At 41.8% G+C, this 16,693-nt stretch overlaps 1 protein-coding gene across 1 annotated transcript in view; it reads right to left on the reverse strand.

The window, feature by feature from the left end:
- SPOCK1 (SPARC (osteonectin), cwcv and kazal like domains proteoglycan 1) overlaps positions 1-16,693 on the reverse strand; it is a 1,053,799-nt gene that overhangs the window by 86,325 nt on the left and 950,781 nt on the right. The window contains exon 6 of the mRNA XM_078653334.1: positions 8,212-8,433. Within this exon, the coding sequence (XP_078509460.1) occupies positions 8,212-8,433 (222 nt within the window). The remainder of the gene's footprint in view (positions 1-8,211; positions 8,434-16,693) is intronic.

The following is a 16,693-nucleotide window of genomic DNA, read 5'->3' on the forward strand; positions in this document are numbered from 1 at the left end:
GTCCGGAGCCCAAGACCCCCGGCAGTCTACACTCGTGCAGGGGGTCTGGGGCCACGGGAGGCTCGGGAACCTGGCTGAGGCCATAGTCTTGACAGGGGTGGATCCCAGCACCCGGGGCCCCCAGCATTCGACACTCGTGCGGGAGGCCCCGGGCCGCGCCAGCGCAGGAGATCGAAATCCCGGAGCCCAAGGCCCCCGGCAGTCGACTCTCGTGCAGGGGGCCTGGGGCAACCGAGACATCGGAAGCCCGGTCAGAGCCAAGACCATGACGAGGAGAGGACCCAGTGCCCGGGGCCCGCAGCAATCGACACTCATGCGGGAGGTCCCGGGCCATGCGGGCACATGGAGCCAGACCCCCGGACCCCGGGGCCCCCGGCAGTCGGCTCTCGTGCCGGAGGACCCGTGGCGCACAGACCCGGGGCTCCGGGACCAGCTCCGACAGCCCCTCCTGGGGCTGACACCCCATCTCCTCCAACTCAGGGCTTGTGTAGAGTGACTTAAAGTGTGCCTCCCACACTATAGGGGCAATATTCGAGACCCCAGTATCTCTCTCTCCTGACACTGAGGAAGTGGCAATTAGCCAAAAGGTCTTAGAATCTTTTAGAAGTAGTGCCTGTCTCATCTCTTCCCACCTGGATTCTTCCCACTCACTCTTTGCTTTGATGAGCACCTTTTTATACTGCAGTCTAGTTGTTCTAATTTTAGGGATGTCCTTAGATTTAATTGCCCTGAGTAAGTCTTTCTTTGAGTCTTTATATGCGTGGTTGTGCCAGGGATGTGTTTTACCCCGGCGCAAATTACTTCCCACCCTACTCCCCTACCAATCCACAACCCACTCCTAAAAAAAATGACACAATTAACATAATTACCTATTAAATATTAATTAACAACCAATTAAATAATTCATAATAAATTAATGACTACAATTAACAATATTAAATATTAAATACATAAATATTAATTAATAAAAGATAATAATTAATTAATGATAATTAAATTACTTCCCACCCTATTCCCCTATCATCCCACAACCCATTATGGAACTAAACGCAAAATAAAATGAAATAAAATGAATAACTTTTAAAAATGTAACACATATGTTAAAAAACAAATGCAATACTTCGACAAAAAAATAGAACACATACATTTAAAATACATACTAAAATACATAACACTAACAAAAAAAACTATATTTTTAACAATATTTTTGCAAACAATATTAATGTCTTCGATATTTTTAAAAATGATATTAATGACTTCGATATTGTTAAACACTATATTACTTAACTTAGGCTCGATATTCTTTACCACGATATTCTGACAGTCGATATTTTTGTATCCCAATATTTTGCACTCAATATTAGTGCAAGTCGGAAATAAAACTCGATATTATGACTGTTTACCATTTCACACATGTACTAATGTTATACACCTAAAACAAATTTCTAAATTCATGGTTTGAAACATATTTACACATTAGTACATTCAAAAAGTAGTAGTTTAACATGCGCTAACACATTATTTGTAACCATAGTAAGTGATTTTAAGTGCATCAGAGTTATACTGGAATCATGACATTGTTATATTCTCTATCAATGTATGTCTAATAATCATATATATTTTAAGTGATGTTAACTCAAATAATGTGGGCCTAACTGTACACGTTAAGTCTCTTGGCTTTGTGAATCTACTGCTCATGAGAGATTTTCTCAATATAACCAATAACGTAAAACAGTGTTTTCTTTACTGAGTTCTCATGTACTGTACAAGACACCCTGCTACATTTTTGTTACAGTCCTGAACAGCTGATTGGGAAACTTTCCTCTTGAACTCGCTTATATGCTATTGAAAGGGGCTTTGTTCTGATGTTTCACATATTGGATTGCTTAAGGACTGCATAATTTTCCAACCTATTTCTCTACATTCTGTGTCTTCTTTATATAGCTTGACACTCATTGTATACAAATTGACCAATTAATTGAGTAGTCTGACCAGATGAGGTAACTCCAGACCCCGGGAACTTTAAGAACACCATATTGCCTGATTGAACTGTCAGGGCATGCTGATGGTGACAAATGGGCCGCTGGGTATTTCTTTACTTTTAAAGCTCTACTGACGCAGCAAATCCTTTGGCAGAGACTTTGCAACACTTTCTTGGCAATCTTGATTTGCCTAATACGGACTCACCTGGTTAACTTTTTGATCTGACACATACACCATATGCACCTAGTGGTGTCTTCCTTCTTGCAAAACTGCTTGAACTGGCATGTCCCTTCCTGAACTCCTGAACTTTAGTAATTTATTAGAATTTGACCGAATCTTCTTATAATCTGATGCACATCTCTTTTCTTAAACTTTGATAAACTATACTAAAAGGCCCATATCGGTTCAGCTAATATGATTATTTATATTCAAGTGAATGTGCATTCTTAATTTGGGTTCATCAGTGATCAGGAGGGATCATATTAGAGAGATCTCAGCGCATCAAATACAAATGCTATTATTATGTATGCTTTAACTGAGCTCTTGGTGTGTATGATTTTGGCTCGCCTACGTTTCTTCAGGAGATTTGGGCTTGCCATTAAAATATTTTATCTTTTTACCTTTCCAGCATTGTTTTGAGAATACTTTACATGAGTTTCATTTCTAGCTTGTAGTCCAGTTATCCAATTCCTGGTCTTCATTGGATGACTGTTGGGACCCTTTTTATCTGACCCCTCTCTGCACAACACAAGGTCCATCGGAGGTCCAAGAGAGTGATGCAAAATATAAGGTAGGAAAAAAGGAAAAAATTCATGGGCCCAGGAACGCCACAGCAATGATATAAACCAGGAAATAAACCAGCTGGTGTGCAAACCGACTGACTAATGTGAACAGGCTATCAGACCATGATGTTCTGTTGAATCAAGGCATTTTGGGAGAACTGTTCATCTAGAGGTTTTTGGTTTACAAATTCATGACAAGTAACACAGGGTGTTCCTATCAAGTAAAGTGTCATGGGTGCCTGGTGTACTCTCACCTGGATTCATGAATATCTTTCTAGGACATAGGTAGATAGTTTTTGGTATAATATTATCGATACTGCATTGTAGTGAATATAACATGTCTTATGCACTTTAACAACATATTATCCACATTTTGTCTTTGGGTACAAAATCAACATATCCGCACTAAGGTACTTTGGGCCAGGTGTACTAACATTAGTAATATCCATTTAATAATTGCAATTCTCTCCAAATCACAATTAGGAAACCGGTATTCCTAATGCATGACATTCTTTTGAGTTCCATTAGCTATTCTTAGTGGGTTGCAAATAGACCTGCCTCATGCATATTAAAGAGGTTCGTTACAAATTGCGACCCATTAGGAAGCGCAGCCATCACAGGGATGGTGTCCTACTGTGGTCAGTGGGACCACCATGTCTGTGATTGCTTTTAAATGAAGCAATCTTTTTTTTTTATACAGCCAATTTTACTTGAAGGACTAGGCAGTGGGACCATTCACAAAGGAGAATCCCTTCCTATTCACAAATGGGTTACCACCTCCTTCCTTGTGACCGTAAAATATGAATGTTTTGCAACCAGAATTCGGTCGCAAAACTCATACATCCCATTCAGAATCAGTATTTCGAAGGGGTACCCGAAACACGACCCTTCCAAATAGCAAATCTCAAACACAAATTGTGATTCAGTAACATGTTACCGATTCGCAAATTGTGTTTTGTCCATCCGTAAAAACATTTTTGCCATCAGAAATGGCCCAATCGTCTATTTCCAACCGAGAAAATGCTTTGTACATGTGGCTCTGTTACTGAGGGGTCTTGGGCTTGTTTAGTCAGTCCAAGGCTACAGCAGTGTTATAATGTCCAATGCTGCTGAAATAAAAGCTCAAGAGGAGCATGAACAGCTACTGGGATAGCCAATACTCCCTTTACCCAAACTCAAATGGTAGGGTGATATAGGAGAGTGCATTGTGCACTGGATTGTACACTCCAGGGTGCTATTCTCCACTGTAAGGTATGTAAATGCCAATCCAGTTGGACACAAAATAAATTACTTATTATCCTTCCATAGGCAGAGCTTAACTAGGACATGGAAGATTCATGGCAATCATCGGCTCATCATAAAATAAGCTGACTGGACTGCTTCAACACAGAGATGCTTTACACATCTTGTATTCAGTTATTTAGACTACATTTCCAGTGGGCACTTCTAAAACAAATGTGTGTGGCATTGCCTAGTTCTCGGTTATACAGGGTCATGAGAGACATACTGATGTGCTAGCCTAAGTGATAGCTAACCAGAGAACCTGGTCTGCACACAGAGCACTGAGCCATTTATCACAAAGTGCTGAACAAGAGCCATTCTAGGGCACCATTTGACTAAACCATGCATGTCTAAGATCACATTTTGCTCTGGTTATTATCACTTGGTGGTACTGTTTAGAAACCCTGGGGCATATTATCAAGGGGGGGGCGATAGGAAATTATCGCCGCTTTAGCGGCCATTTTCAGCCGCTAAGCGGTGATAATTCTATCGCCCTATTAGCAAGCTGTCGTTAACAGCAGTTAGCGACAGCTTGTAGGCGATAGCGAGCATTTTGTGGCCCGCTTTGCATGTCAGCGATATTTATCGCTAATGACATGCAAAGTGGGCATACCCAACCTGTTAGCGACTGAAAGCAGTTGCTAACATCGCTATCGCCTATTACCAACACAGGCGTAGCAAAGGAAATATTTGCGCTAAGCGCGAATATCTCCCAAAACTAACGCCTGCTCAGACCAGTTCTTAGCCATTGTATCCAATGGGAGGTGGATATAATGGCTAGACCCTGTTAGCGATAATGCGTGAATATCGCTGTAATCTCAGCGATATTCACGAATTTTGCCGCTATCACCGGGAATTTTATTGCTTTTGAGATAAACGTTGCTAATAGCACGTTATCTCAGCGATAAAATCCGGTGATGCGCGGCGATAAAAAAATTGCCGCTAAGCCTACTTAGCGATAAATATGGCTATTTGTTGATAATATGCCCCTCTGTTTTGTGACTTGCTAGTGGCTTTGCTTCATTATCTTCAAAGGTAGGCATATGGAACAAAGGTACAATCTTGGAGTGTAGATACTAAATCTGTCATTGGTTAGGTAGCCAATAAGCAGTGCTCATTGATTATATACAGAACACGAAGCCCTCCTGCAGTCCATTAGCAAGGATTTACACCCTAGAAGGGTATATTTGTTTTGAAAGAAACAATGTTGTGTTTGATGAAGAATGTGTGGTTAACAGATAGCACTGGGACATTATTGTCTTCTTTTATTCAACCGTGGAGAAGGTTTGTGTCTCACATTGTTTTACCTACCACCACCTTAATTCCTAAAAGACAGGCATGCAGAGATATGCAGGTTCATCTTTATTTTAGCCTGATAAATTAGGAAACAGGTTGTGGAACAGATAGGCCTGAAGCCGAAACAAACACGGACAAAGTGACCATGATTTGGGTCTGACTGTAGGAAGTGCAACCCGTCCACCGGTAGTCGGTATATTTACAATTGCTTCAGTAGAGGAGGTAATAGGAGCAGGGTGCATGCTCATATATTCACAGCGAGCAACAAAAAGACTATTGTGGGTATCCCTGCTTGAGGGACTCGGTCTAAAAATTCCCTGTCAGCACTTTTCTTCAATTGGCTTTTTCAGTCGACTATGTCAAGGCGCAGCGAGGATGTAAGCACATTTATTTATTTACCAAGCTGTTGCTGAAACTGATGTAAAAGCAAGGGCAAACCATGCGAGATAAAGGATTGTGGCAATATCAGACTAGCATTAAAAATGACTTTAAAGCACGCATTAATCTTTCTTACTTAACTGAAGAGCAGTCTTCCTTGAACTTGCGAGATAGTTGAAAAATGCAGCGTAAAATGTGTTCCACAGGAGTGAACACAATACACCAGAAATATGTCCATGGACAATAAATATGTAGGCCCACATACATTCAGGTGGATTGTGTGTTTGTGGAAGCTCATCTAATGCATTGAGACTGTTTTACCAATGAGTTTCTAATGAAGGCTATTGACCAATGAGGTCTGGACTTTTTACTTTACTGAATGAAATGTTTTGTGCAGTGTGTGCATTTAAGCTAAGATATTTTATGCCTCCCTATAAGTGAAGCTTTTATTGAGCCTAATGCAAAGATGCATATTGACATACATGGCCGTTTCGCATGAAGTGAGCGCTGACGGCAGACAGATTTGGGCCGACTGGTATCTTAAGAGCTGGAGCCGTGGTTTTTTACCACCTTAGAAAGTGAAAAGTTCTTGCTTGTCACAGGAGCTTTCAAGGCATAGCCTGCTTTTGGGTGAAAATACAGAAGAGTTTTTTTATGATATTTAAAGTAAAGAATTAAACACAATGCAATAGAATTCTGGGCACTGGAATTATGCAATTTTGTGTCTGCGTAATTTTTCTCATATTTATGGATTTGCCCTATTTCTCATACAATCCTTCATCTGCTGCATAACCTGCAGATTGTAACCCCCCCAAAATGTCTCTAGGTTAAAAGGATCAGCAGTGAGTAAAAATGCGGCAACACATGTTGCTACACAGTAAAAGGCACCTTGCTAAGAGTAACTGGTCATCTTTTTGTTGCTTAATTCTGTATTCGGGTATCTGACTGGTAGTAATGGGAATAAACCTTTGTCCAGATAGTGTTAGTGTGTAAAAATTAAAACACAATGAGGTAATATTATCACAAGATATGCTGCCTTATGCTGAACAATTTGCCTTTTCTTGCTACATAATTTCCAAAACCCTGCCACCTAATTCCAGAGGCTCTGACAATAACATACTCAAGATAACATAACATAACACCACAATTAAAACTTAAGATAGCACATCACAACATAGCAGGCAAACAAAATGCAACACAATAAAACAAATGCAACAAAAACAAATTCACATTTGAATAACACAGCACAAATACTCATCAGCAGCACAACAAAATGACACATGGAAAATGTGCACATTCTTGTCACAATTTCGACCTCCAGAATCCTATTTTCAAAATAGGATGGTAAAAGGTTTTTAGAGCAAACACTCGCCTAGTAGCACCAGTCAGAAATGTTTTGTGTACTGTCCTGGGAACTCTAAACCCTCACAACAAATGTGCACATGCCAGTGCTTCATTTGGAAAAGAATGAGTGCAGGTGCCTGAATCTCAGCTAAGAAGCCCACGGCTGACGTTATTAAACGTCACGTGCCAAATGCGTAATCCTTGAATCCACTTGATGGCTTGTTAACCCGCGGCCAGACACACCATGCTGTTTATTTCTGTTGCAGGTTTATATTTCCTCTCTTTGTAATGGTTTTTGCACCTTTCTCTTCATCCTTCTTTTCCCTGAGTTTATTTTTTTGTATATCTTGCTCTTGGTCAATGTCTGATGAGGAACAATAACTGCTGGTCCCCAAAAATGAGTGCTGGTTGGCCCCATGGAAAATCACCGGCTCAAACTAAGCCCTGGTACATGCTTGTTTTACCGAAGAATGTTTTTTGTTCCAATAGATGGAACCAGAAACAATATCCTGACTTCGGTTTACAATGTGGCTACGTAATGTACACACAAATGTACAGCACATCTGCAATGGAGTACCATCAACTGCAGCACAGACACACTCAGATACACACGAATATTAAAAAAAAAACGAAACTGTGGATGCCCCTTCATGTACAAACAAACGCATCGTCACACCAACATAATATTCGGCCCTTGGCAAATCCCGGGTATCTACTCGAGTGCAAAGATGCGCACACACTACAGCTGTTCTTTTGCAAACAATAATGGTCAGAAGTGTATGCAGAAGGGGGCATTGCAATGGCTGAAGGAAACGAGCACCAACCAACAAGGGTAACCCTTGAGACTCATATGAGGATATCCAGCCCGTCCAAACTCTCAGATGGTTAAATATCGAAACATGAAATAAGAATGTCTCTGTCTTTGTGCAGCGGTTCTCACCACACTTAAAGTGACTGCCAAGCAACCGTGTTTAGCTTTTCGAAACACAACCAAGCAGTTTAGCCCCAGGGCCCGTGCTCACTCAGCTGTTGCTCCCCGTCTTTTATGTCTATTGATCTCATGCAGTGTGTTGGGTACATAGCTTTGGTAACTTACCTTCACGTTAAGACTATTTCTTTAAATATTCAACATTGGAGTCTACAGTACCTTCTGGCTTTTGGAAGCAGTAACACCACTCATTGTTGGACAGCTTCCCGTCCTTGAAGGAGTCACAGGAGTTGAAGAGAGGCCTGATGCACGGCTCATATTTATCAAGGTAGATCGCATTGATCTCCGTGTGGTCCAGTAACAGATCATAATTCATGTCCAGTTTGTTGAACATCCAGCCCAAGGAATCCTTGCAGATGGGTAAAATACTTGTATCAAATCCTGTCAAAGAAACAACACAAAGTTCATGAAAACCCAGGTATTTCCAAAACTTCATCCAAAAGTAAGTTCTTTCTTTTATGTTTGAGTTGTTTTGAGTTCATTTTACTTTATGAGTTTTATTGACGGTTAAGTAACAAATAATCAATTGCATTACATATATTGTTACACATATTTTTAACCTGATTGCTCAGAACTCCTAGATCTTTATAATTGCTATTCAGTCTCACATGTTTACGCAGTAAGTGACATGTAAATACTTCAAATTAGTATATCAATGTACTATTTAACAAAGGTATTGGCTATTAGCATTTGAGGGATATAGAAGAAATACAAAACACAAGGAGAGGGTAAACAAGAGACAGAAAAAAAGAAATAGGTGCTAAGTGGCAGAGAACACATGACCAAACCAACCCAACACATTTCAATTATGACACACTCACATTGCCTTCTTATTTGTTTACAATAAGTTATTTTATTATATTACGTGAAAACTTTATCATGGTAGTTTGCGTACTCCGTTCCCACAGCCTGACCCATCTATGATGTGTGTTCTATTTAGAAAACTCTTTAATGGCCATCATACTTCAACGAACATGAACTGATACACAGCGATTACTATTGCAGCTATACAAAGCTGCAAAAGAAGTGCATTGATCAAACATAAACTTCAACATAGACCCCCGCTTCACGCATTTCTATTGGGTCATAAAATGCGTGGCGTTTGTGCTGATCATTGTACTAGCCTTTATTTGGATTTGAAGGCCCATGACTGATCCCAATGTCTCATGATCCACATATTTACGTGTGAGGGTTGTGCTGCCAATGATGATGATTATCAGACATATAAATGGTGCGTGAATGTCTGTTACAGGGATTTTTACTCAGCACATGTGTTTCTGACAGCACCAACACACTTGCACGGAAGTAAGACATCTGTACTACTTAATCAATGTCGACATTGCTGCATTCGTCTTGAGACACGTAAGGGTGAGTAGCTCGCGCTTTACAAATACGGATTTACATTTACATTTACATTCAATTACAAAATGAGTTTGCACTCTGCTGACAGATGGAGACATTCCAAATTACGTTTCCCATAAATATTCCCACTCTGAATCCTAAATTCTACCTCTACATTTATTCCCCATGCCTGTTCACAGTGAAATTTCACCTCCTGTTCTTAAACCCGGTTGCCGTGATCTCATATGAGTGAGCTTTACGCTTCTTCGCTATTGCAATCATGTTGTTCCCACTAGAATTTGCCACTACGATATTTTTATTTCTAAATGGTGCACAGAGTCCTGCAACTCTTCCACTGCAGGCTGAGTTCAGCAACTAACTCCTCAAAGGATTTCACTATATATTGGGTTATACATCATGATGACTGCAAATTACTCCATTACAACTTATTTTCATGTATTCTGATTTCTATATTCTTCCTATTAAGGTTTTAAAACTGCTAGTTTACAACAGATACTATGTTTGAAAGATTCTGATGACTGCTAATGCAAGTAACTCTCAAAACGTTCAGGCTCTTGCTCCTACAAAAGATCTTACTACTTTTTGCGGCTAGGGGACCAAGTGTTATCAGTTGCTATGCTTGAATGACTCATGCTGGAATATCATGCCCCATAATAATATTTTTGCATAGCAACCACAAAGTATTAAAAATTCTGCAGAAAAAGGCTGCCTTCATCCCTCTGCTCTCTAACTATGACAATCTAATGGTGCCTGCCTCCCAAGTAAATTATAATATACTATCATTAAGTTATCATTTGAAACTAAGGAGGCACCATACCCTTGGCTTCATCAACAGGAAACATACCACCACCCCCTTCCACTAATTGCTGTAACCCTTGTGAGGATTGTATATACAGTAATGGAAGAGCAACCGAGTATTGAGGAAAGAAATGTTCCTCAGGGACCTCTTTAATGTCCACCACATGCGGTGTCACATGATCATGACTAGCGCCCATATGAGTTCTCAGAAGAAATAGAGGGGTAACCTGGCCAATCTGCACATGCTTCCTGAGCGAAAGAAATTCTGACTTCATCATAGAGTCAAAAAGTGGTAGGTCCCACAGCTGTTTAAGCCTCAGATTTAGAGAGATCAGCGTTGATGGCCCCTGGTCGTATATATCTACCAGAACACAGTTACATCTGCAAAACCGTAACAAGGTTCGGCTTACGGGCTTATTGCCTACTTGGTTGTTTCATTGTCCATTAACACAAACTTAAACCTCTTCCTAGGAACATATGCGTGACATACAATAATTATTGCAATCATTCTGATGTTCACAATTAGCTGCTTTATTACATATTATGTAGTAAAATTGGTATGTACGGCCCGTAGTGAATTTCGGTTCGAGCCAAGGTGGTAGCACCGTATGCAAAAAACAGTACTGGAAACATGCTTCATCAGTGACTAGCCAGGCCAGATGTTCTGAGATGCCACTGAGGAATATGTAAAATTGTAAGAAATTAACCCCATATTTGTAAACTTGTATAATGATAGTACAGTTTTTAAACACAAGGTATTTGAAGTATGGAGTTTTATACGTATATATTGTTTTAAAATGAAATATTTTTGTATCACAATGGTTTTAACAAATTATGCAAATAAATAAACTTGAAAGTTGCTCCACCACACCCCACAATGGGATCAATTGTAGATCCATCTCTCAGACCATTCCTGACTCAGGCAAAGACCTCCAGGGTATAGTCTCACTAGCCAGAGAGCCACTGCTAGCATCAATATTTTTCACACATTATTCTCCTGCTATTGAAGTGGAATGCAGATTTAAGATTTACAACCATATCAGCTGCCACCCTTTCCTGGTGTTTACATTTTTCGTAATATCAGATTCAAATGGCTTCATCTTTTCATAGGAACCTTTATGGGATGGCAAAATTGCCATCCTATTTAGCTGAGGATAACCTTCTAGGAAATCTTGATGCTTGCCGCAAGTAAATGGAAGAAATGGACCTATTGCTGTCTGAGAGCCTACAGTCATCCTTTCTGTATATGGGTATTTGATATGATTAACAGAATCAAGACTGTCAACTAGAATTTGTTTTTACCCAAATCATGTGAAGTAGAACTCCTTCTATGCACATTGGAAAAATGCATCACCAAATCATTGCCATTCACTAACTACGTAATCAATCTTGGGATTAGGCCCATTCCCGAATAGGCCACTGCTCATCAGGATGCAGAAGAGCACCTTCTCTTAACAGTGATCCTCCCACATGTTTGAATCACTTACCTTCTCTTGATTGCCATAGGTTTTATAAACTATGGTCCCAGTATCCTTGTGGTTTTTAAATGTAGGTAGTGCTTAACCAAGCAACTTCATATCTGCCTAAATAAAGATTTCCCTGGGCAGCACTCTTGGTTGGCCAGTTTATATTGTTTCACTGCCATTATCTAGCAACAAATGGGCTCACAGAAATATGCCTTCATCAGAACCTCCATGGCACTATTCCTTAAATTGAGTGTAACTTGTGTGAATTATTTTTTTACTAAATAAAATTGTACATTGATTGTGTGAGAATTAGCCTATTCTGACAGATACTAATTTAGTGGTGCCATAAAGTGATTTAACATCAGATGAGTTTTGAAGACCTGATCTGTACCATTAATATTCTGAGCAACCTGAATGACAGGCCTAGGATTAAGGAAGTGGCAAGTAACAGATCTGTCTAATCCACCAATCTAATCAACAAAGGGTAGCAATTGATTTTATGTAGAAGCACAACACTAAGATCAATCACCTTTGACCGTACTTTATAATGCTATCAGCTTTAAAGCTATGAAATGTATAGTGAACAAGATGATAAGACCCACATATACCATCACGGGTCCTTAAACCCAAATTGATTAAAAAATCTGCCCACAAGAGACTAGATTTTCATGGATTAAATACCACGCACATGACATTGTTCTGGTCTCTGGTTTCTTAGCACTTCTTCATCGATCGCACATGTAGCTGTGATCGTGTGTCTCCAACAAGTATGCTGGCAGTTCTTCTAGTTGGATCTGGCTAGGTGTGAGATATGTCAGAATGTATAACTAATAAACAAAAAATTCAGATACTAACGAAGTCTTACTTTGAGGAGTTCAGGATTGCTGGGACTCTTCCTGTTGCTATAATTCCATTCAATATTCCATGATACGTTTTCATATTAAACTGTGCTTAGTTCTGTACTATGCATGACTCAGGCAATACTGGCTGAAGCCCATGTGAAGATGGTTTTGAAACGACAGGGACACCTATTGTTTGTTATAGTCTAATAGAAAGAGATTCAAAAACTTTGCTTTTGGAGAATACCTATTGGGGCCGAGGCCCAGTGCAAGAGATTTATATCTGAGTACACTCAATAAAACTTACATACCAATATATTATGTCACTGCAGTCTGATGCTGTGAAACCCTGGAGTGCGCTGAAGCAATGAACGTCAAGATTTGAAATTGAATTTTGATTTTATATGTTTTAAGCTTTTCTCACTTTTCTCCCAATTACATTTTCAGTCTGAATTTATTGTTTGTTTAGACTCTCCTAAAAATTCATTGAACATTTTCAACATAATACTGTTATATTAGATGAGACTTAGGAATTACACATTATCAAGGAGGGCGATAAGAGAACATCCCCGCTTTAGCGTCCGTTTTTGGCAGCTAAGCGGCGATAATTCTATCGCCCTATTAGCAAGCTGTCGCTAACAGCAGTTAGCGACAGCTTGTAGGCGATAGCGAGCGGGGGGTTGCTGACTCGCCGGTTTCTTTGTTTTCCTGTCGGGCGGGAGCCCTTTGCTGTGCTGCTCAATCGCGCTTGGAGCGTGCCGGGACCTGGTTGCTTGTTCCCCCCCGCCGCCGCTATTTACAACAAGCGGCCGCAGAGAGGGGGGACTACAAGCCCCACAATTCCTGCTGGTTCCTCCCCGCCCACCCACGCCGACTTCCGCGCCTGGAGGCGCTAAAACATCGCGGCTGCCTCGGTGGAGCGGGTTGCTGACTCGCCGGTTTCTTTGTTTTCCTGTCGGGCGGGAGCCCTTTGCTGTGCTGCTCAATCACGCTTGGAGCGTGCCGGGACCTGGTTGCTTGTTCCCCCCCGCCGCCGCTATTTACAACAAGCGGCCGCAGAGAGGGGGGACTACAAGCCCCATAATTCCTGCTGGTTCCTCCCTGCCCACCCACGCCGACTTCCGTGCCTGGAGGCGCTATAACACCGCGGCTCCCTCCGCGTCGCGGGATGCGCGCGGGCGGCGCCGGGCGAAGCCCGGGCCAAGGGCGGGCCCGTTTAAGCCCGTTCAAGACCGGATAAGGACGGGACGGGCCACCCCTCTGACACCTGTCACAGCACCAATAAGGTTAGTGTTGCTCTGGAAAGAAATAGGAAGTTAATTATTTACTAACTGTTACCGAACCGAGCATCACGCAAGATTTAGAAAGGATGGCTACTTCACAAGATGGTGGTCCTAGCAGCAGGAAATCAACGGGTAGATCACTATTAGGAACCCTAGATAACTTTCTCATAAGGGTATCAACTGTACTTGCCAAGGATATAGAACTTACCGAGAAAAGACTATCCTTGGATACATCCTTCCACAAAAGGTCTTCCCTGGGCCCCCTGGCAGATGCCAAATCACCGACACATTTACAATTTGATTCACAGGGTACGCTTCCTCCATCAGGAGTGGCAACTACTTTGTCACCCCAACCAGTAACTATCATGAACATAAGTGATAACTCTCCAAGAAAAGGAGTTCCCAGCAGCGATATGGTTAGAGGCCCATCCCCTAAAATTAAGACTCGATCTGCTGGCCAAGTAAAAGCAATTGTGGTCCAGCCAAAGGGGAGGGTGCAAGCAAAAAGGAAACGCCCTGGGCCACAAACGAACGCTGGAGGAAAAAAAAGCAAGATCTTGCAAAAGTATTGTTCCTCCTGATGACCCAGTAGCGACGCCACCAATCAGCACTGTACAATTGGATAGGGCTGATAGAAGTGGGCAGGGAAGTCATTTGGACAATAGGGGGGAGGATCCATGTCTGGATTTGGGTCCTTCTTTCTGGAAAAGACTGGAGGGCACCTTTAAGAAAATCTGTCACCCATTGCATGAACGGCTGGACTCTATTGAAAACAGATTGGTGTGCCTTAAACTTTCATTGGCATCAGTTCAGAAACAGGCAGGACCAAGTCGCAGTGCTCATATTGCAAGGGCAAAACACCTGTAGACAATGGTCCAACTAACTCTAATAGTGGTACCGGGTTAGGCCAGACAGCAAGGCCAACCTTGGCTGCTAACAAGGGACAAACTACCAATACACAACCCGCTGTTCTGACAGGAGTGGGAAATATACATCAAGTTAGTGGGACGCCACAAATTACTTTGTCTCGGACAGACGCTCCCCCGGTACTCAATCATATAGGGATGGGAGCAAAACCATTGAATAAAGAGAGAAATCAGGGTGATGGAACTAAGTTGAATGATAGACAGCTAAATTTGCCTGCTTTAACCAGGGCTCACAGCGAGCCTCCCCTACCTTATATCGACCTCCCTCCTCAATCAGCCCCCTTTGTGGTAGTCTTGGTAGGGGTCCCCCCACTAGTTCGTGGGAAACGAGAATCATACCTAGACTTAAAGCATAAGTGTATCTTCTGGCTTAACAAGTACCGCCCATTGCCAGCTAATATGCGATCTGAAATCATGGGTGCTAGGAGAGTCAATTGGATAGGCAGGGGATGCAAGACGGTAGCAGGAGACTGTATCATTATTAATTTCAGAGACCAGATATGTGTCAATTTTATCTGTAACTGGCCTCAAAATGATCAGTCCATTGGGATACAAGCTCTACCCTTAGCTTATTTCTATTGCCCCTCTACTCCGGTTTCCTTTGAGAGGGACATGTTTCTCAGGGAACTGTACCAAACATCTGCCCCTTAGGGAACATAAGGTTGTTCAACAGATTCCAGGCCTTGTCGGGGTTAGGGGACTGTGATTGACAGTATGAGCCAAGAAGGTCCATCCCGGGTAGTAGGGGTGTGGACGGAAGGGAGGGGATGGAGACTGGGAAAGGGAATGTGTCCGTTCAGAGCAGCAAAGATGAAGGGTTGGTTGAGGCTGACCAAACCAGCATATGTGATATCATTATTGAGGCACCAGTTGTAGATCAGTCCTTGGACAGGCAGTATAATATACATCATGGCACAGGGGGATGTCCCGTACGGGGTGAACTGGCCACATCATCTGACGGACCACTATGTCAGACATTGTTGGTCTCATGGAACGTGGCGGGATTGGGGTCTAAACTAAACTCGCAGGCTTGGGCAGATTTAATTGACCGCTTTGACATTTGTTTGTTTCAAGAGGTTTGGGCAGTTGAACCAATGTTTAGAGTGGGTTATTTGAACTTTTTTGTCCCTGCTGTAAAAAAAACTAAAGGGCGACCTATGGGGGGTCTATGGATATGGGTCATGCAGTCCTTAAAATGTTATACCCAGTTGCTCCCTATTGTATGTAATGACATTCTTGGTGTTAGATTTAGTTTCCCTGCCAATTTAGAAATCAACATTTATAATGTTTATGCTAGGGGGCTTCAAGGTGGTAAGAAATCTGAAGTTGTAGCAGAACTGGATACATTACTAAAGGCTACCCCCAGTACCATAATGTCATTGATTGCCGGTGACTTTAACACCACTTTTGAACCCCTTGGTTTGGATGATATACACTTAACAGAGGAGGAGGATGCTAGGTGGGGAGTTCCTCAGCTCGGTACTAAACCCATAAGAAAATGGACTGAGGCTGCCATCCAGTTAAAGGGCCTCTGTATGGAAAACGAGCTGAGGGCTGCCAACGGGCGCACATTGTCAGATAAAATGGGAAAGGAAACTTTCGACAATGGTGCTAGGGCAAGTAACATTGATTATTTACTTGTCCCTCTCAAGATGTGGTCTACTCTCCTTGATATGGAGGTAGTGACTCGTATTGAAAGCGACCACAATCCCCTGACTGCAATGTTTAACCTGGGTATTCATATAGTGGCTGACGCTCATGAGGGGTATACTCTTCCGGATCTAGTCATGGCAAATGATGAGCGCCATCTTAAATGGTGTCAAGTCGCAGAGCATCAGGATATAATTGGTAATATTGAGGGAGACCTGGAAGGGGCTCTAAAGGCTATGGAGGAAGTCACCTTGAATGGATCTCCCCTTAATTTTTTCTTAGAGGCACACAATAGGCTCTTCATCAATCTGAAAACA

This window comes from Lissotriton helveticus, chromosome 7, assembly GCF_964261635.1.
Source record: "Lissotriton helveticus chromosome 7, aLisHel1.1, whole genome shotgun sequence".
NCBI classification, from domain to species: domain Eukaryota; kingdom Metazoa; phylum Chordata; class Amphibia; order Caudata; family Salamandridae; genus Lissotriton; species Lissotriton helveticus.